Source organism: Parus major, chromosome 1 (genome assembly GCF_001522545.3).
Source record: "Parus major isolate Abel chromosome 1, Parus_major1.1, whole genome shotgun sequence".
In the NCBI taxonomy this organism is placed as follows: Eukaryota; Metazoa; Chordata; class Aves; order Passeriformes; family Paridae; genus Parus; species Parus major.
In genome coordinates this window covers 75,503,934-75,526,971 of record NC_031768.1, presented here as the reverse complement: position 1 = coordinate 75,526,971, position 23,038 = coordinate 75,503,934, and the positions used below count along the sequence as shown (strand labels likewise).

Genomic DNA, 23,038 nt, shown 5'->3' with positions numbered 1-23,038 from the left:
CACAAGTAAAATTATTAAAAATAGATTAAAATTCTTTAAAATGGCTGGAAAATAATTCTGTGTGCCAAAGTGAGATGTGATTATACAGTAAGCAGCAAGGTCTCTGTTGATTCAGTACTTCTCTCTGTTATCCTGAGAAGGGAGCTTGCTATAGTACAACTATATAAAATTAATAAAAAGGGGGAGAGTTTGCTAATTAGTCTAGATGTATAATTACAGGACACAACTGTATGTCTGGCAGCAGGTTATCCCTATTGAGTTAGTAACTTCTTCATCTTACTTTCTGTGTTCTCAGCTCCATGCCAATGTCATCAATAATGCACTTCATAAGTAAGGTTAGGGAAGAGATGAGATGTGGCAACGTCTTAACATCAGTTAAGAATACCATAGCACACTTTTGTGCAGAAAAGAAGATTTAGGGAAAAAAAGAATGAGAAGTAAGTAAGTTTGAAGAAAACAAGTAGAATTTAGGCAAATAAGGAAATTAAGTCACTGAAGAAATATAATGTTCTTGTTTCTATGCTGATGAGTGAAGATGCCTATTTATTGAACTGTTGGTATGAAGACAGACAGTAAGCTTATAGTTGTGTACCATGTGAATGCTTTAATGCTTCTTTGACCTTCTCAAATAGGAAAAAAGAGATGGATTTTAGCATTAGTTTCCCATTATAACTACAACAGCAGATATCTCTGAATGATTGCACAGCTACCATGTCACCAGTCCGTAGGTGTGACTTAGCTAATGCCACATAAAAATTAACATCTGCCCCTAGAACAATATGGACCAAAATGAGATCCTCTCCAATGTGGTGTGGCATTACAACCATGACAGTTTTTATCTTGAAATTAGCAACCCACAACTGATCACCTGTATCATGTGGGAGTATGTGGTCTCACCAGTGGGACATAATGATATGTACCCAGACTTACCATGATAAATAAATGTGGGGGACATTATGTCTCATCCACCAGAGAACCTGTGGCTGGTAGAAGCAAGAGCAACCCAAGAGCCATCCAAATCCTTCAAAAGATGTGGGCACCCAACACCACAAAATTAGCAGTGGCATCTTCTCCCCAGGCATCTTTATTTGTTCTTGCTGGCTCGTAGTCTTCTCCAGAGCCACCTTCAGAGTCTTCTCTGTGACCACCACAAATTTCCATCCATACACAAGCAATAAATGCACTGAGAGACAGGATATAGAGGTTTCATGTGGGTAGTTTGTGCATAAAGCAAAACAAATTCAAACAGAGGACACCTTTTCTTTTTTCAGAAGTAGTGTTTCCCCCAAAGAGGTCTGTGACCTTCTCATTGTGCATAATGGGACACCTGATCCTAAAACAAGAGCCATCTTTGGGAGCAGCCTGGTGGAGTAGCATAGATAGAGACACTTATTTATTTTTTTTCTTGTTCCATTATTTTTGTCACATGCTTTATTGCACATAACTTATGTCACTGCGGGAATTCCATCTGTTCTCTTCCATGCACAGCGATACAGCTGTAGATGGATATATCAGTTTTAAACAGAAGCATGTCCTGCTGAACTTTTACTCCAATCTGTAATCAACATCTTTGAGTAGGGGCTGAAGTGCAAGGTATTCCAAAGTGAACTAAAGTTTCTAAGGTTCCAACAACCCTACTAATCAATAAATTGTTTTTACAGTCTTACAAAGTAAGAAATCACAATTACAAAACAAATTTACAATTACAAACTTACAAAGAACTTTATACCCTTTTCACCCTCAGTGGCAATGTGGTTCTCTGGAGGGAACATGTGTCTTTTTAACTGCCTTTTCCAGTTAATAGACTGTGTTTCACCTTCTGACATGAGAATAAAATAAATCTTGTTCTACCTAGTTTTCCAGCCGTGGTACCTGTTTCCCCCACCAGAATGCAAAATGAACTCATCAGACCTGAAAAGTGGAGTCAATAAGATCCTTATTCATTTTAGTCAAAATCCATTTACCATTCCCACATTCTGGAAGCATTTTTGTGCTGAACCAATGCTTTTAAGCTGTCTCTCCACTGAACTGATTGTCCCTGCTTCCTGCAAGGTGTCTACATCCCCAGGTCAGGTTGGTCCTTTCACAAAAAGTAAGAAAACTAATGTAGCTTTGGCAGTTTTATAGCTTAGTTAGATATATTTTTTTTAACCTCTCATAAAGGTTTAAACACTGCAAGACCCTCTAAGTAGGATCATTAACCTGTAGGTTTACTATTAAAAGAAAAACCTAATTAGAGGGAGTTGACCATTACTAGAGGAAAGGTAGTTATTCCAGCAAAGCTGTCTTCCAGAAAAAATTTTCCTGTGATAATTTTGTATGTGTTGCAGAAAGAGCACAGCCTTTACTCTGCACTGCTATTTATAATCAAGGTTTCTGAATATTCATCTCTTGCACCAATATCTTAATAAACAACAAGGTGTTCTTAAGAAGTACATCCTTTTGAGCACACCCCTTGTTGAGGATGCAGTCAGGAAGTGTGTTGAATGTAAATGATGTAGAAATCTAGAGATGTATCACAGAAATAGGTTAGAGATGCATCATGGAACTATAGGTGGAAAGTTGTTTATTAGGTATGCTTTCACTCCTCACATTTTTTGTGAAGTCTGTTTTATCTATCTGATTTCTCCACTGAAAAGCTCTTGCCTCAAGGTGTGAAGTAGTATGGAGTAAAAATGGAGCCATGAGATAGCTTTTTGCCTCTATCATTTGCTTTCTTTCTGAATGTAGCAACAGATTATTTACATCTTTTACACTAGATCTAATAGTCAGTGAAGATGATAGAAAAAAGAAGTGCTGGAATTTCAAAGGGTAAACTCAGAAATATTGCAGAACTAAGCAAACAAGTAATGACTATCCCTTATTGGTCACAGCATGGCCATCTCTGATTTGAATAAACAGAGGGCCAGCAGGGACATCTTACTACAAAGCAGGACCAATTACTCTATTCTATCACATCTATTGCTATACTAATACTGATACATACCATTTTTATTGAATACTATCTACCCAACTTATCAATGTTCAAAATTCTCTAAACATCTCAGCAAATGTATTTTGGGAGCTAAAGTAATCTATGTTCAAATTATTCTTTTCCGATTTTCAGAAGTGGCTTTTGTACTGAAAAATTCTTTTACTCTGTCCCCTCTAGATCATGTATCTTTCATGAAAACAGTGTGTCAAACTCTGTAGTCCTGCTGAGACCTTATGGTTTTAGACAAGGAGACAATAAGGGCTATTTCACACCAGCAATGGCTGGAAGGCCAGCAGTCCTGTGGAGCACTGAATCTTATAATGACAGTTCTAAACAACTAGTGAAGAACGCGTAGCTACTGATCCAAGCATAGCATACATCATGCTAGTGGAATCTCTCCTCCTAAGAGTTTCTACCTGGACAAACATGCAGTAAGGGCAGACTTTGCACACTCTCCCAGAGGCAGCATAATGATTGTAGCAATCAGTCTTCATCTTTCAGAGTCTAGCAGTACCCACCATATGATAGAAATATAATTGGAGCTTCTCCAGTTGACAGCAGAGTCAGTTTGATGTGAGGATAAGGCAGACATTGCCACATTCATCTGTCCTGTCTTTGAACTGTAACCAAGATTAGACATATGAGATTATTGAATCCACAATATTTCAAAATACAACAAAAGTAACAAATTAACAGAATGCTACATTAATAACATTTATCACTAGACCATTAAAACTATCTCATCGCTTCCATAACACGACCATATAAATCTCATTATCTTCTCTATTTCTGAAAATGTTAGGAAAGAATATGCTTTTTTTGGTGTGTTTTGATGTATTATATGAATGGAACACAGAAAACATGTATTTAAGCCCTAATCCTTTTCAAACCTCCGTGCTGGCTATTTTACAAGAACTTTACAACGCTCTTGCTGATTTGATTCTCACCAGTCAGTTTCCTTCTCTAGCATCCAACCATCAGTTTGGCTGCTGGTCCTCTACCACCTTGTTTGGGATTAGGGAATTCAGCTCCCAGGGGCACTTCAATAATTGACTATGTATGACAGGGAGAGAGCACTACAAAGTAGAAAACAGCTCTGCTGGGGGTCTTAATGCTTATTAATTAACTGCAAATTACAATGGTTTGGGTTTTTGTTTGGTTGGCTGTTGGGTTTTTAGGGGTTTTTTGTTGTTTTTTCTGGTTTGTTTTGGTTTTTTTTGGGGGGTGACTGTCTGCTGTTTATTTTTCTTGAGAGCAAGAGTTTAATGCAAAAGAGCAAATATTTGTTCTCTTCTGCCCAGCTCTTCTATTCACATGAAGGCAGTAACAGCATATCTAACAAAATAATTTTTCAGAGAGGTGGAAAATATTCAATTTCATTGCTGCATTACATAAAAGTACCACTTGCAGTTAATATTCTAGTAGTGTTGCTGTAGAACATGATTCAACACTGGAAAGCAGGTTCCATCTGACTGGACATCATTACACAGCTTACAACAGTAATGCTTCAGCTAGATGACTGCTGCCCTGAGCATATGAAAAATTCCCATGTAAACATCTAATTAACAGCCTTCAATTTACAAGAATATCATTTGAATGAAATTTAAGTTTCTGCTCTTCATATTATATTGCTGAAGTCAATGTTAACACTTCAAGCATAGCATAGTTTGACTGTTTTGAGGTGTTTTTATCTAGAATGAGCCATAACAGAACCATGTAGTTGAATGAAATTATGTTGTTTTACACTGACTAAAGATCTGCCTCCTTGAGCACCTGGTCTATTTGAATTTTACCTCTTGCACATAAGGTCTGCCTTTGAGTATTAATGTTGCTTTTCTAACAAGTGAAACATGGAAATATCTTACAGTAACTAAAGTTTGCTGTGATTTTTTTCTTTTCCTGGGGGGATCATGCATTCCTTGAAGATGTTATTATTTCTAAAGCTTCTGACAAAAATAGAGTAAGTTAATAATTCATTGCTGTCACTTAGAAACATGGAGCAAATTATTGTGATAAGGCTTTTCCTTGAAAAGAAGGAACCTTTTCGCAGTATGAGAATATTTCTGACATTGAAATAGTGTGCAAAAAAGAGGAATACATTTAATTATTAAAAATATTTAAATATTAAAATAGATATTAAATTTAAATGGGTCAAGAATATGATATGGATTTTAAAAAATATGAAAGAACATTTTAATAATTTTAGAGTATTTTCAGCATGTTTAGAGATAAATTTTTCTACACCAATTGTATTTTCTAAAAGCTTTTAAAAGAAGTCTTGGACTTCAATGCAGGGAAGAAAATACCTTAAATGGCTTTTCCTAACAATTTATTGAATAAGAGTTTCTGGAACACTTATCCTGATATGTCTTCTAAGTAATACTCCTAGTTCTTTCCTTGCACAAGATGAAACACACTTGAGGGTAAAATATTTGAGCATGACAAAGTACCAATTAGTAAAGTGATACTAAATTTTCAATGTGTACTAACACTCACTTGAGCATATGAGTAAAAATAGAGAATAATTTAAATATCTGCTTGTTGTATAATTTCTCTAGTTAATAGATTATTGATCTGAACTTCTGTTACACTTCCAGTTAGGCTCTGTTTCAGTTTATTACCTTAGAAATTTAATTTTTAGCATCTTTCTATCATCTTTGACATTGGTGTTATTAATAGAGTCTTTAAACTATATATAAACTATAAGCATGTAGTGTCTATATGCTTAAATTTTGTCTTGAATAAAGTCATTTAATAATTAATTAATTAATGCAAAACATCATTTAAACTAATAATCACCAGCTGATTCATACAAAGAAAAAAGCACTTCCAAAGACCCTTCCAATTATGACATATCAGTATTTTCCAGACTTTACTGCACAGAAGCACTGTAGATATCATATTTATTTCCTGTACTTAGAACGGAAGCTACATTTATTAGCAAAAAATAACTTCCAGTGTCATCCACATGAAATTATATTTACAGACATGGACAACATTTGCACCAATCAATGAGAGCTGTGTATTTTCATGCACAAATGTTCCTGTGTGGCAAACTGCAAGGACCAAATGAGAGGCCTGTCTGTGGCTGTGGCTCCAGAAACTGCCCTAAGACAGTTTGCATAGATTAGCTTAAATAGAGCTGGAAGTAGTTTGTGGTACATTAATAATAAGGCTTAGCATATTCCAATGACCTAAGATATCACACAAAGGAATTGCACCATTATAAATGTTTTAAAACAAAAAGTGAAGAAAATCCAAATAATTTTGTGCTTTGCCAAGGGACTGTGCCAAATATAGTTTTTTTTCTAATTAAGTCAACAATATTAAAATTAAAATTACTTTATCTAGGGTAATATTAAAAAATGTATATAAAGTCGATTTTCTTTTGCTTATCTAAGTGGCTTTACTACAGGAGTAACTCACATCCATTTTTTGTAAGCATTAGAAGTTTGTGCATTTATTATGAAGGAGCAAGAGGAAGCAAAAGGGAATGAGATAGCCCAAAGCCATTAATGGAGAAAAAAAAAGTTTCAGCTATTTACAAATATTTGTTCTGATTCCTTGTAGTCTACATTAAAGGAAACTGACACATCCCAAAACCAAACTAATGTCGAATGACAGATTGCTCAGATCAGAACACTGTGAGGGGCCGCAGGCTAAATGACTCAGTACAGCTTCTCACCATTTGCATCTTTAAAGTTCTTATTTCCAACATACAGACAAACCAATTTCATACTCCTGATTTTAGATACAAATGAAAAATGCAGGGGATGGTTTTCCAACCACCAATAACTTTCTTTAAATTCCAGTTACTAGGTGCTAAATTTTGCAAAGATTTTAACTAAAAGTTATGTTTCCCTGATTTCTGTGGTTATATCTCTAATGTGCTATAAAAATTTACTTTGGTTTGAAAGTCAAAAGATAATACCAAAAGAATTAATTGAAAACAGAGAAAGATTCTAGTATCTATAGTCTACCAAACTAACCAAACTACCCACTGCTAATTCTTCCTCCCCACCAAAAATGGCCACACATCTGACTTGTATTTTTTCTAAATTTGTAACTGTTATTTAAAGAATATCAAGCATCAAGTATAAGCTGCCTGACATTACTTTCTATTAAGATCCAGACACTTGTCCCTGTCTGTGCAACAAGTCCTCAGTAAAATCCTGAATTGTTGTGTAGCAATTCTAATGTTTGCTGCCTCAATTGCTCAGCTGTTTCAGCATCCAAAAACAATTTCTACCACAGCAACAAGACGTCTGCTTGTGAGAATTTGCTATGAATGATGGAACAGAATGAAAATTAGAGTTTCAATTTATTGTTATCTTAATCTTGATGGAGGTCTCTGCTCACTGATTTAACATGTGATACGGAGAACAAATGCATATCCTGGCCCCAGTGGGTCAAGGTAAAATTGTCCCGGATGATAAAGAAGGCTGAGAATTTCCAGCATCAATTTCCAACATATGATAGTATGTGTTCTATCAACTTGAGATAATATCTGAGAATTTCTATGGTGGGTAATACCAGATATTAATGAATTAATATTTTCTCTGTAAGACAGTGGAACAGTAAAAATATCTACACTAATAATACATTTCATTCATACTTAAGAATTAATCAAAGGAAAAATTATATGGCAGGCAGAATAGATCTCCTTTTTTTATACCAAAACAATGATGTCTGTATTTCCCATTCCTTACTCCTTCTCCTCAACATAAGGCCAAAGTTTACGGTCAGTCTCAAAAGTTTTCTGTAAACAGAGCATCAGGAAGGAAAAAATAGCAACATTTTAATCAAAATAATAAAAAAAAAAATGCAAAACTTCCGATAAAGTAATTCTTACATATCATATTCTACTCACTCTAATTCTCTAAATCACATGAAACCTAAAGGATTTTCTTTACCTCTCTGTCAGTCAGCAGTGATTAAGAGAAGACATTTCAGACTGCCAAATAAAGGACATCCAAACTCCATCTATTAGAAAAGATACAGCATCTCTTACGAGCCTGATTTCCATCCATCAGCTTCTTAACAAACACTTTGTCTCAGAGAATACCTTTCTGCTCACATCAACATCCCATATGCAAACAGCATGGAATTTCATCCTTCCAGATAAAGCAGTACATTCTTTATCAAGGGCTTACTCTCCCTGGTGCATACTTCATTGCTGAAAGAACAAAATTGACAAAATTACTGATCTGAGTGAGCTAATGCATTTTTCTTTAAACAAATGTACTAAGCACGTTTTCCAGCCTTAAGTATTACTAGTGAATATAAACTTTGAATAGACTGCAATATTTTTACAGTGAAAACAATTTTAAAATATTATCTGAAAACTATAGTTGCTGAGTATTTTTCAGCCTTCTGGTGTTAACGTAAGTCCAATCCTGAAAATTTAGAGTGGAAAATTTACACTCTCGTTCATGTTCCTGTGGCTTTGTAGCAGTTCTCAAACTAGTTTAATGGATTACACTGTTCACATAACTGACATTATAGAAATGCTACAAATACGTATGTCCAAACTTGCTGATTTCTGGACAAGGAAACCACAGGTACTGCAAGCTGGGCATCCAACAATTGCTCTATATCTGATACAACCAGAGTAGAAAATTATAATATGCAGAGATATAAGATACACTTTGAAATTACATTCAATTTCAATATAGTTGTTTCAATTATTAATTTTTGGGGGGTTTCAGCTTCATGAACAGTGATTCTTGTGGCTAATTGGTTTCTGTGTTTGTGCTTTAAGCATTTACATCCTCTCACAGGTCTTCTGCCAAGTTTGGAAGCCCAGTGCAGGTGTCTAATGGCTATTTCTACATGAGCAGGTAGCATGGATCAATAGGAGAAGCAATAAGTTGATACTTGCCACACTGTCCATGGTCCAAAGTTTCTTCTTGGAATAACTCTAGTTCCATTCCACAGATGGATGTTTTTATCTGGAAAGCAATTCACTCCTCAAGCATCCCTTCTAGTTCAATATCAATTGAAGTTCAGGTGCTCAGACAGCTTCATTTCACAAACTAAGCCCACAGTAAGTGGGGACAATGAGGAAATTAATTTCTATGTCTCACAGCATCTGGGGGTTTGTCCCTCAAATTATGTCTGATCATGAAATGTACTTACATCTGGGGAACTAAATTAAGCTTTGAGGATGAGATTCGGTTCAAGTTGAGATACCAAAGTGTGAGATCTACAATACGAATTAGACATCTGCACTTTTTTACCTTTAATAGAGGTTCAACTGAATGCTGACAAGAGTCATAAATTATTGTGTAAAATAGGAACTCATTTCATGTGCAGTTTTAATTTTACAAACAGCCTCTAGAACAAAAGGTTTTCTTTCCTCTCTGGTCATCATGTTGATCCTTCCAAATGTCAGCTTGATTACAATGGATCTTTCTGAATACTGATGATCAAAATTTTCCTTATTATATTTCCTCAGCACTTCATGTATTAATACTTGCATAAAGAGGTGCAGGTTGGTATCCGGTATATTCTAGGGTCGCATTTTCCTTTCAGTAAAGGAAAATGGTCAATTTGGTCCTCTTAGTTCAGAGTCACAACTACTGCCTTTCTATTAATCTAGTGCTCAGTTGCTGTGTCAAAGAACTGTTTATTTAATCAAATTTTTAGCGGCCTTTTTGTATCTTGGTAATTTTGAAAATTAATATCATATAATAAAAACCAACTTATCTTTTTTTTAAAAAAAAGCCTTTTCTTCAACCAGTCTCTTAACAATTTTTAATTTTTGTATTAAATGTATTCAACTAGTCATGTGCATTTCAGCATGAAAATCATACTTGAAACCCATGGAAGATTAAATCTATACTTACATTTTCTAGAAAATATTTCTTATTAAATATTATAAGAATTTAATCTCATTCAGTGTGCTTAAGTTAACCCATGTTCAATTTTATCACAAGTCCATTTGCTGTTATATCTTGATTACTCTTTCCTAATAATTACTGCTAAAAGCTTTGCTGCAGTTGATCTCAAGACAACACACTTTTTGACATCAATACATTAACTCTCATCTCTTTTTCCTCGTGTTATTAGACAGATGAAAACTCTTTTCTATAGAGACATTGATTTTGTGCCATTTTTTTTCAGAAATCATTTATGGACAACATCCATCTCCTTTATGTGATTACAATGATTTTTCTTATACTTAAATACAATAATCTCCAAATTCTCACCTCGATCTCTCAATCATCCTTTCTCTGTTAGTTAATCTATCATAATCTTTCCCTCAGTTTCTAGTTAGTTAACAATTTAGTGTTGTTTCTTTTCCTGAATTATCCTTAATTCTAGCCCAGCCACATTTTCCTCTCTTTGCTTCCTTTCTATTTATGAAGTAAAAAACTTTTCACTACCATACTTTTTTATTAAAATATGTAGACATGCTATACAGGTGGTCTCTCTGTGACTGAGAGATATTGGCAGGGAAGGAGGAGAACTCTATGTTCCTGCTGTGTGCAGCAAGTATTGTATGAATAAATAAAGCATTTCAGTTTCCATCATAACCAGGCCTCTGGCTTTTTTCCCAAACACACAAAAAAAGGCAGGACAGATGAGTGCTAAATATTAATTTCTGAGCCAAATAATTCACTAACAAATGTGTTTGCAATTCCTTTGATTGAATGATTACTCTTTCCCTCATGGATAACAGGAGATTTTAACTACATATAAATGTAATTGATAATATCCATAAGACTCTTTAGATAATCTTCCATATGCATCTAGCTTTCTTTTCCTCCAAGGTCAGAATTCCAAAACTGTTTTATATCAGGACTTAACCTGTGTATAAGCTTCTATAAGTTGCAAACATTAAAGGAATACCCTTTTGTTTTTCTGATCCTGTCAGTATATTGATGCGAACTATCACTGTTCTGCAAAGACTATTGCCATACAAACGCTGTCATTGGAGCATTGAAGACAGCATGTTGATAGAAATGTTTGCTTAAATTACATGAAGAGAAAATGAAGGAAGCTTGCATCCCTGTCAGTTTCTGAAGCAGAGTGTTACTTCAAAGGTGTGACATATCATAACAAAATTTCAAGCCTTTTTATTTGTTGGAAAAAAAAATCCAAACCCTCAAAATTCTAATACAGAGTCATTTGCTTTCAATAAAATTACCTTTAGACAAATAATGTGACTCAAATACTGGTGTATATATTTTTAGAGCAGGATGGGTGATGCATTCTCAAGTTGTACTGGAGAACCCTGAAGTTGACATGTCCTTCCTCTGCCCTGTTCAATTTTGAAACTATTATTTTCTTCTCACTGCTGAGAGCAGTGAGTGGTTTCACATCTGAAGTGAACAGAAGCACATTTTTCTCTGGAATGAAATTCTGTTTTCTCCACCATAATGTTTATAAACCTTGGATAATAAACCACCATTTCTCACAGTCAGAAAATAGGGGATATTATTCTTTTTTTGAAGAAAAAAAAAGAAAAAGAGAGAAAGAGAGAGAGAAGGAAGGAAAGAAGAAGGAAATAAAGATTTTTTATTGTTATTTATTATTAATTATCTTAATGATTTAACTTGAGCATGTTACTGAATTTTAAGCCTATGTAAATAATTCCTTGTATAAATCAAGGGTAACAGCTTTGAGGTTTAACACACCCAGCCTATAAATGTAATTCCTTCCCTCTTTTGCTGCTGAAGAGCCCACCTGTCCCATCAGAAGTGCCATACTCTTTATTAAATACTTCTCAAGATTAAAGCACAGCACTGTACCCTCCATGATTTCTGATCATAGACTCCACAGAGGATTCCCAGCAGAAGGAGTGTCAGTCTATACTGTATCAGCCAGAAGATCCTCTCTCTGGACAGGTATAACTAAAAATCCAACCATCCCTAGGGAGGAGCCACACACTTACTTATTTAGATTCTCTAACACAGAAGTCTTACCTTAGTTTCCAAATACAGAGAAGGAAACACCCCATGTCCTCCCCCACTTCTGTGGGATACCTGAAAGCATTTTCAGAGGATTTTCTGCTTCCAGCACCCATTCCTCCCAGCCTACATCTTCCCAAGACCTTCGAGAGAGTCATAACCGCTACCTAAACTGGGAAGGGATACAAAACACCTGCAAGCAGGGCTGGGCTTAAATGCTATCTAAGAGTTATCATATTCCTTTTAAGCTCACAGTTCTCTGTCAGGAAAAGAACCATGATTATTTACTGCTCTTCCCAGGCTGCAACTCTAAGACAGAATAAATTCAGAGTCTTTGTCATTTTAGAAGAGCAAAAAAAGCATTAATTTACATGCTGCTTCATGGACTTAATGATTAATATTGTGTAAGCAAAAACAAAATTGGAAACTCCTAAATATGAACAGCCAAACATTTCTCATGAATATTCTTTAGTGGGGTTACTTACCAAGAGGTAATCTGCAATTATAGACTCAGAGAAAAAAATAAAACCTATCTACAAAAAGGAAAGATTATTTAAGTCCCTTTGCTACACTGTGCTGTGATGCCATAAATCATGTTTTGACCAGATACAATTAATTTTATAGAGATTTTTTTTTTCTTGCCTTCTTTTGAGTTTTGCTTCCCATTCTTCTCAGGTCTGATTTCTAAGGTCATTTTTTTTCTAGATGGAATAGTCTGTGCTTGATATTGAAATGTGATTTGACAATAATATAGTGGTGAAACTTTGAAGACAAATTATGAAGGATTACCTTTTTTACTGTTCTAGAAGTTTCATTAAAATTCACCTCTAATAAGTGTCAAAGGATACTAATCCACTGATGCTTCTGTGAAAAATTTGAATTAAGGAAGGAGTAATAAAATGGATTTATTAAAACCTTTTTGAAACAGAAGATAATTCAGTTATCATGCTCATCATCCCTTGCTACAGAGGCAGCAATCCTTAATCCTATTTATTATCTCTGAAAGATATCACCATGGAATTTGGCTGGTAAGATGGGAGAGATATTTTTATATTTATGGATTTATCCTTTCCAGGATAACTATTCTTCCACATGGGAGTCTGAGAATCCTGAATGCTTCCAAGTCTGATGAAGGGCGGTATTTATGCAAAGGTGTAAATGTATTTGGATCTGCAGAAATCATTGCATCAGTGTCTGTTAAAGGTATGAAAAATTCTTTGATGGCAATGATTATTTCTTTTGACTAATATTTAAATATTAGAATCCCCAGCCAACCATAAAACAGCATTCTCCAGGCAGTACAAAAAGGCATTTCCAAAAAGCTAAGGTTACTAAACTCCATCTGGTCAAACATCAAATCAGAATGTATACTCCAGCTGTTGCATTGTAGATGTGTCATAAGACTTCATACATGCATTAAATCACTCAAACTATAAATAATTCTGTAAGTAAAAGAATCAATATCCCTTCTAACATATTTTGTCTTTGGGAACTCACCCCTAACTTTTTCTGCATGAGAACAAACCTTTAATTACAATTAAAGTACTAATTGTATCTATGGAAAATCCAGAGAAACATAGTACCTTAAAAGATTAATAGTAATGATAAAACCACTTAGGAGTAATCCATTTCTGAACCATTTTTTTTTTTTTTTCATTTTTCAGCTGAATTCATGGATTTTCTTTGCAGGTGTTCAAGCCTTTTGACTTCATTTTTCAAGTTTTTTCCTATATTTAGTAATCCACGAAACATCCTTTATTATTTTATATGACAAAACTGATTTTTTTTATGCAATCACTAGATTCCAGGTCCTGCAGCCTTAAAAAAAAAAAAACAAAACAAAAAACCCCAAAAAAACAAAAAACCAAAACAACAAAGTAGATTTTCCTGAAACTAATAGAATTATTTAATGCATCTCAGATGTCCTATAGATTGTTGTTTAGGATTCTGCCTTGTTGACTCCATGAAACTGCCTGTACCTTCTGACCCCCAGTGTCATACTCCAGTGTGAATTACGAATTTATTTCAGTATTTGACTCTGCAACTCATACTAAGAGAAAATGTGAGCTCTGAGTAGACTCAGCAGTACTCAATCATGTTATTTTGGTCTGGCACTCTAAGTAGACTTCCATCTGAGTGTTCCTAACATTTCTCTTTCAAGAACCTACCAGAATAGAGCTGACTCCCAAGAAGATCGAGTTAACAGTTGGAGAGAGCATCGTCCTCAGTTGCAAAGCCCTGCATGACAGCACAATGGATGTCACCTTCTACTGGACACTCAATGGGCAGCCAATTGACTTTGAGAAAGAAGGTGGACACTTTGAAAGCATCAAGGCAGTAAGTGACCATGCATTTGTCATCTCTGTGCTGGGAACTGATAGAAATTTGCATGCCTTTATATGTCTCTCATGTACCAAATTTTGAACAAGCTGAGAGATAGCTGGTTTCAGTAATATTAGAAAGAAATGTTAGATAGAGGAGGTTCAAACTGCAGATAATTATTAGAATTATTCCAAGGAGTTTTCGTCAAGATGATATTAATTTTAAACTCCTACATCCTATTATTAGTGATGTATCTGATAATCTTTGTAAGGGAACAGAAAGGAGTTTTCATCAAATCCTACTTACATTCTTCTGCTGATTTTAATATAGGAAGGACGCTGCTCTAAGCATTGATGTCTCTCTCACAGATAATATGGCTGTTGAAATGCCCTCACCTCCCAATGCTCTACTTGCCTAGAATATATTTTAATATCTAAATAACAAGGGCTATGTTTACTAACTCCCCTGCATGAGGTACTTCCTGACCATGTAAACATTATTTAAGTCAATAAGAATCATATGGACAAAAGTATGCATACCAATTTAAAATATTGCCACTTGCGTCAAAAAGAGTTTCATGTGATCAAATGGTGTGATAAAGTAATTCAAACCTGTCTCATGTAAAATGATTTGAACATTTCCTAGTAGAAAGAAATCCTTTTATGTGAACAAGTTTGGAAATGGAATCCACAGTCATTTAACTGAATCTTTCAGTCAAGGAAATGTAAATCAAGTGTCCATGCTATGTTAACAGAAAAAAATTAAGTTCATAAAGGTCAGGAAATTTTAAAATTTAATGTATATCATTTGAGTACAATGTAGCAAAGTTACCTTTGCATTAAAAACCTTGTCCAGCTGTAATCAATTTATTCTTCTGCTTGACTAATGGAAGTCATACTCTTTATGAAATTCATATCCACTTAGTGGGGAGGTCCATGTTTTTAAAATTTGAGTTTACTTCAATAAAACATTTAATTGAACAACTTATATCTAAGTGGGAAGGTTCTTAGCATAGTTATCTTCATATGAGGAATAAAACACACAAAAGAACACTATTTATGTAAGGAGGAAAACTTTCACTCTTAAGAGTGAAAGTCATTCATCAAAGGTCATTCTTTGATTCAATAAAACACCCTATGATTACAATTTATACATAAATGTATAATAAATGAAATCTAAAACATGCTACATGGTTCTTTCCATGTATTTCAGCATCTCTCTTCAAAGGAAATTTTTAATCGCTGGGAAAAATCCATGGGCTAGGAAATTTTCAAAGTAATTTCATATCTCATGCCAAAACAAAGCTAATTTAATATAATTTATTATATTAAAAAAATAGGATTTTGTAGCTCTCTCTCAAGAATTCTTCATTAATTTCATTTTTACAAGAGAAAGCTCTCCAACTGCTAGAAATAAAGCTTATTCAAAGTGATCAAAGACGACATCTTATTTTCAGACAAGTATTCATGCAAATCTCACTAAAATTACTGATTGCTTTAACTGTCCTGACATGATTAAAATTTGGCCAAAACTTGCAAGATTTAACCAGCTATTTAAGTTTATGACCTCCTCTTCACTGTGCTGCTGGAGTGTCAGTGCCTCTTTACTAAGTGAGAACAGTGCTACTCACAGAATCACAGAATAAGCTGAGTTGGAAGGGGCCCACAAGGGTCATTGAGACCAACTCCTGGCCCTGCACAGCACCAACCCCAAGAGTCACACCATGTGCCTGAGGGCATTGTCCAAACTTTCTGAACTCTGCCAGGCTGGTGCTGGGACCAATTCCCTGGGGAGCCTGTTCCAGTGCCCAACCTCCCTCTGGGTGAAGAACCTTTTCCCGATATCCAGCCTAAACCTCCCCTGACACAACTTTAGGCCATTCCCTTGGGTTCTGTCACTTGCCACAAGTGTGAACAGATCTGTACCTATCCTTTTGCTTTCCCTAACCAGGAAGAACAAGGTCTCACCTCAGGCTCCTTCAGGCTGAACAAGTCCCTCATAATGGAGTCAATACTCAGTGTCTAAATTACTAAAGGATTGCTAATGACTAAAAGGATTTTTAAAAGTTGTTTATTAAGTAAAAATGTGCTTTTTTTTTTTGTTTGTTTTCAGGGGCACATAAGAATTTTATTTTTTTCCTAAAACATAGTTTTAGGAAATTTCTATATTGGAAATATAGAATTTTTTTGTTGGAAAATTGCTTTTCCAACAAAGAGCAAACTTCAGGTACATTATATATATTATAATTCAGTTATAATTTATATTGTAATCACAAAATATAATTAGTCTGAAAATAAAAGCATTATATATTTTGCAAAATATTACAGAATTAGATCCTACCATGTCACTGTTAAAATCGTGTGAAATAGTGAAATGATATACAACTCTAAAGAAGCACCAAAATAAGGCATCAAACCCTGATATTTTTAGACTGGACTAGATCCATTTGCCTTTCTTTACAAGATGGTCAGGCCATGCTTTCTTTACTTGCATTCCTAACGCATTTAAATGTCAAGACATTTCTGGTTTTCATCCTAAAGAGAGAGTGGAAGTGTAGGCTTGGATCAGCTGGAAGGGGACTGAAAATAGCTGTTAGCATGTTACAGGCAGGATGAGGGGTGGGGAGCTACATTCCTCTTGAGAACAGAAGCAAAAAACATGGCCCTCTTAGGACAATCCTCATGGAAATATTCTGTATGATGCTGGAAACAAAGTGTGACACATTTTTTGACACTCTTTTAAATAAGTGGTTAAAATATTTTGATTTTTGCATTGCCCTGAAATAAAGCTGAATCAATTGAGAGATGCAAATCTTGAAAGCAGTAATAGTGACATGGTAATAAAGCAGTTGTTTTGGTGTTTTGACACAATTCCCATTTTGAAAATTCCCATTTTCCCTTCTCATTTGTGTAATGTCATCAATTGTATCTCATTATTATTTCTGTTAATTACATAAGAATTAGAAATTAATCAGAAGATTAAAAATGTATTTCTTTACTAGAATAAAATCTAAAGCATGACCCGGTACTGGGGACAAAGGACGTTAAACTCCTTTTTTGCTGTCGTGTAATCTCCTTTAAACTATCCAGTTTCAAAGTTGAGATACATAATGTGTTAAAGCCATAGGTTTATGAATGGAGAAAACAGGAACTTGAAGTCTGATAGAGTTCTGTCTACATCCCTTATTTTACTCTTTTGAAGGAAACACTTCAAAATTGCATGAGTTGATCCTGAGAAAAATGCTTTTTAATGAAGTATGTTTAAGAAAAATAACATCTATGAAATAATGTGTATGAAGTCACAGAATTATATGTCCATTTTTTCTACATACACTGATACTTCATCAGATAAAAATATTCCCAGGCTTGCCTGAAGTTTGTTTACTCTTTTAAAAACCTGAGAAATTAAACATTATTTAAATGTTGCTAATAATGAAAGCACCATAAACCTCTCATCAGTGGTTACAATGCTCATACTTTCACTGTGGCAGACCCAAGTGTTAAATGTGATGAGCATCTTGATGCTTAATGCAGTGTTATAAAATCTAGTGCCAGAGTAACATTTATTTGGGCTGTAGATAACTTTTCACTTGTTAAAATTGCATGATATCTAGCAATTGCAATTAAAAATAAAATCTTCTCTTGCTAATAAATATTACTTTGCTCGTGTTGAAATTATATCAGTAGGTTTTGTACCAGAAATGGTGTTACAATTTTCATATTGAGAAGTAATTTTTTATACAAACCAAAGGTAATTTTTGCTGTTCTTTACTTAGCTATCAATAATTTGGTACCCATACCAATTTAGGTACTTCAAGGACATGCCTGGCAAAAAGATGAGTGTGATAATGATGTCAACTTGTGCATGAAGGGAATATTAAGGAAAATGGACCAGCTTAATTTCATTGGAATGACTGCAGATTGCAGTCTAGGAAAATAAAATATCCCAAATGTTGTGTTTATGTAACTTCATAGTACATTTGGTGGAAGAAAATTAATGCCAAGGATTATATAAAACCAGAATCCTTTGGCATTGGTAAAGTCTTATTTTGTCTAACAAAAGATAACATTTTAGCTTCTGTGAGGGATAATCTGTGTAATTAATAGAAAAAAAAAAATTATAGAAGCCTGAATTTCCAACACTTTCTTGTAGCAACACAGTATGCAATGAACTAAGAAAGTATAGGCCTGCTTGTTTTTATTAGGATAACTTTTATTTTCAATCCCTTGTGCCAAATCTAGAAGTCCTAATCAAAAATCTATTCAAAATATTCTCTCCTATAATCTCTATTGACCATCATTTTCTCATAGACATATCCCTTTTTCATCTAAAAATATCTGATTTTTTCAGTAGATTTTCATCCAACTATCATCATTCCAACCCTGTGCTTGAAGGCTGAAACTGTTTTTATAGCAGCCAAACAAAATGATTTACTGTGGTTATCCACAGACTGGTAAGAAACAGCATTGCTCTTAATGTCCCTCACCTTGACTTTTCAGAATCAGGAAAGTGATTTGGTCTGAATATGTTCTTGGTCTTTGATCTTAGCTGAAACTGCCACCAGGAGAAGCAATAAGTACAACTTGTCATGTTGTACTTCACAATGGTTATTTGTTCACATAGAAGTGAATGGAAATCTACTGTTTTACTTCAAAAAGGACAGTAGGAACAGATTGGATAGTGCATTTAACTCCTGCCTAGTACTGGAGACTTTAATTTGATAACTTAGAACTTTGGCAAGTGCATAAATTTGCACCTTTCCTTGTATTTCCAAGTCATTCCCTAGTTTCTTGTACTTTTATCATATTTGAGAAATTAAGATTATAATTTCCTAAGTGCTTCTAAATAGGAAGAGCTAAATTCTACACTACATGAAATCAATTAAAACAGCAGGGTGTTAATAATAATGTCTTTCCTCTTTATTGGAAGTAAACCTAAACAAGGTTAATTAAATAGGGGTTTTACGTAACACCCCGACTGCCTCCCCACGTGAGTAAAATGGCAGTAGTTGTCAGAAGCCTTGCAGAAGATGGCAAGCTCTATGCACACTGAAATTCTGTTCAGGGTAAAGCTGCCATATCAGCGTCATTGCTACCAATTTGTTCCACTGTCTGTTGCAATCCGTTCCTGCTGATGGAAGAGGCTGAACACAGCCATTACTGTCAACTCTAATCTCTAGATATTTCAGCCCTATGCTCATTACCAGGTTTTGGTCACTTCTCATGCTACAGCAGTTTCCTATTTGAGCAGTCAGGAGCATTTAAAAAAAAAATTCAAATCTCTTATTTTGGTAATAAATAGTTATTGTAAATTAGTTAAGGTACTAAATGGAATAAGGATTTCTGGACTTTGAGTTCTATGACTCAAAAACTACAAACCAAAATCCAAACACAATGAAGACCACAGTGTAATACTGTACTTTACCATGTGTTGTTGCCTGGATATAAACTGTTCTAGTGAACTGATTGAATTTATTTCATGCTGTGTTAGAAAGACATTTCCTATAATCAAAAAAAAGTATGTAAATTGTTGCATGCAAGTGCTTGTGGGTTTGGCTATTAATAGAGACTAAGGGACAGAGATGATAAGCAACATTTTATCTTGTTTAGCCTAGAGAAAAAGAGGCTGAGGAGGACCTTATTGCTCTCTACAGGTGCTTCAAAAGAGGGTGTAGTGAGGTGGGGATCAGCTCTCCTGTCCCAGGTAACAAGTAACAGGGTGAGAGGAAGTGACCAGGTTGCACCAGGGGAGATTTAGATTAGATGTTAAAAAATATTTCTTCACTAAGAGGGTGGTCAGGCATTGGAACAGGCTGCCCAAGGAAGCAGTGAAATCACCAGTCCTGGAAATGTTCAAAAGGATTGTGGAATGTGGTTTAAGGTGAACACGGCAGTGCTGAGTTAACACAGGGACTCAGTGATTTTAGAGGTCTTTTCCAACCTTAAAAATTCTCTCAACTCTTCTACTTAATTTTATTTTATACAAGGGAGATAACCAATAATTTGAATAATATGAGTCTCTTAACATTGACCAATTTCTATTAAAAAATGATTGCAATAAGTCATAAAATACAGTCAGATAATTTTTACTGATTTGATCCATTGTGGTATTTTTTACATTTCCTTGTTTACAAGAAGCATTCTAATGCAAAAAATCTTGGTATAAATAAAAGACATGTCATGACAGCCTATTTTTCCCTCTGTTTACTTGGAGCTGATGGATCATTTAACTGCTTGGCACAGTGCTAATCTGGGCTATAACAGCAGAGTCGATTGTTTGAACAACTGATCAATATCAGTTCCTAAGGAAGCTTCCATTTAGAGCTCTGCTGCCTATTTTACACTTGCAGCTCTGCAGCCTTTCTCCCCAGCTGATGTGGGAGTGTTTTCCAAAGCCTTCCTGGCAGTACTTCTCCATTTCAGCTCTTACACTCCCAGTCTTCTGGTTTTATTCTTGAGGCCTTCCACCTTCAAACAGCAATTGTGTTGTTACAGAGAAGTGTCATGGGAAAAGGCTTTCCCTGTCCTGAAACTTGCCTCTACTTCTTGCCCCCTTTCTTTGTCTCTTGTTTGGTCAACCAAGACACAGCATGCAGAACAGTAGACAATGTTCACTAAAATACTTCATAAATGTTATCCAACAATATACATACTAAGAATCTTAACAATCAATCATTGTGTAACAACTGCTCTTAATTAACATATTCCAATTAACATTAACAAAGAACTTTAATTAGTTCCCAAAGAAAATTATATAACACTAGGGCAAAAAAACCCCAGCAAGACATAATCATCATTTTCATTGTCACCTCGTGCACTGGAGGGAGCCTCTATAGGACTTTTCTTCCTCTTTTCTCACAGTAATAAAATTTCAAATACAGAACATGAATTTAGCAACAGGGTGTAGTGGACCTCTCTGTTCTGAAACTTGTCATTTCATATCATATATGTCATTCATATTTTCTCATTCCTTCCCATTCTCATTGCTTTTTCCGTGCGTTCATTAATTCGTTGATTTCACAAAACTACCCCAGTACATGACATACCACCTGACAGCTGATATTCTTTTAACTTCATCTCTTTTTCTGCCTTCTTTCAATAAAATTAATCAAACTCATTTGCAGCAATTCAAGATGCACTTGACATGCATTTGAAGCATTTCAAGCTGATTCAAGTTCTCACTATCCACTCTGAACACTCCATCACTCTCTGGCATCCACTCAAAGCCACCAGTGCTCACCAAAACAACTATTTTCATAATTCTTTCTTGTCTATGCAAACTGTTCATAAATACTGCCACTTGAAGGGTCTGCACTCCCCCTGGATAATTCTTAAGGATTCACAAACCTAAAGCCATCATTTTCACTTCTTATAGACGAGGGAAATGCAAGCCGTGTTTTACCAGGTATGCCTGAGTCAATCTGCATCAGCCTGGTTACTGCTATATTACCATTATTATCCAACCATATACCATTAATCATAACAAAATTGATAAGAATGATTTCATCTTCTTTGTTCCAAATGTGCTTTTATGATTAAAAGACAGAGCTCAAAATATAATTTTCCATTATCAATATATCACTCAAGAAATCTGCTGCTTCTTAGAAGATTAAATACTCGCAATTTGTAATCATCACAAGCAGTAGACAGATGTAGTTGGCGTGTTCAAACCTGAGAATTTGTATGAAATGGTACTTAAATAGCCCTAAATACAATATGGACAGAATTTGGCTTGAAGCCAACAATCTATCACAATGTACATATAAATTGTCATCATTATTTAAAAGAAATTTATTGTATTAATGGTTCTCACTTACTGTTAATGGTACAAGGATCACACTGCCATAAGGTTATTTTGTATAATCATTAGTTTGCTTCAGATAAACTCATAAAAAGAAAACCCAAAAAAACTCCATTGTCATTCAAATAAAGCAAAAATCAAGTATGAAATATTTTTTCAATCTAATCTAACTGAATTTCATTAATAAAGGTTATTATGTTAAATGAAGTAGTATATGAGTCAGAAATTCACCTAACCTATTATATGTAAAAATACCCATATATTTTAAATGATCATTTAAATTGAAAAAGCTATCATTAACAACCCAGGTCATTCTTGTTTAGGATCAAATCTCAGTCCTTTTTATTTGACACAGCATTGTTTTATTGTTCTCAGCTTAAACAGAATAGAATATTTTTAGGCTTTTAGTACATCCCCAAGTACTCTCGTCTGTATAAAAAACACTTTTGTATGAAAGCGTTCTCCTCTCACTGTCAAGAGATTTAGATCAGGCAGCAGACCTTGATAAACCCCTGTAGTCATAGTAAAGAGGTGGCCCAAACTCCACTTTGGCTTTCATCATAAAAGTTTTCCTGAAATGGAAGTCAGTGTTTCCCTACTCTTTTCTTCCATTTGATTTAAGCCTTTGTTGAATCACAATCATTTGTAATACTCTCATTACCTATTTTAGACACATTCTTCCCAGGCAAAGAGGCAGTTTTCACCACATGTTGTCCAGGCTGAGTTCCTTGCCTGGATCTTCTGCACAGTAATAGGCAGTCCCTGAGCCCTAGCAGTGCAGAAGTTGAGAGCTGTGGGTCAGCATGTCATCTCCACTGACTACCCAGTATTGTGAACTTCTTTGGCTTTTTGTCCCTCTTTCCAAGATAAATCAGAGCTACATTCAAAGCACTGCAGTTGGAGTGCAGAAGGGAAGTATGACAATGAATGTGGAAAATGAGCAACATTAGAAGCAGATTAAATGAAAGCTGGGTTTGATACAACCACAAAATAATGGTATTTCAGATATATATTTTCCACATACGAT

At 34.9% G+C, this 23,038-nt stretch overlaps 1 protein-coding gene across 3 annotated transcripts in view; it reads left to right on the top strand.

Annotated features, from left to right (window-relative positions):
* Nucleotides 1-23,038, top strand: part of CNTN5 (contactin 5) — a 602,350-nt gene that overhangs the window by 523,990 nt on the left and 55,322 nt on the right. For all 3 annotated transcript variants that reach the window (XM_015638959.3, XM_015638922.3, XM_015638933.3), the window contains exons 14-15: nucleotides 12,965-13,092; nucleotides 14,051-14,226. In XM_015638959.3, the coding sequence (XP_015494445.1) occupies nucleotides 12,965-13,092; nucleotides 14,051-14,226 (304 nt within the window). The remainder of the gene's footprint in view (nucleotides 1-12,964; nucleotides 13,093-14,050; nucleotides 14,227-23,038) is intronic.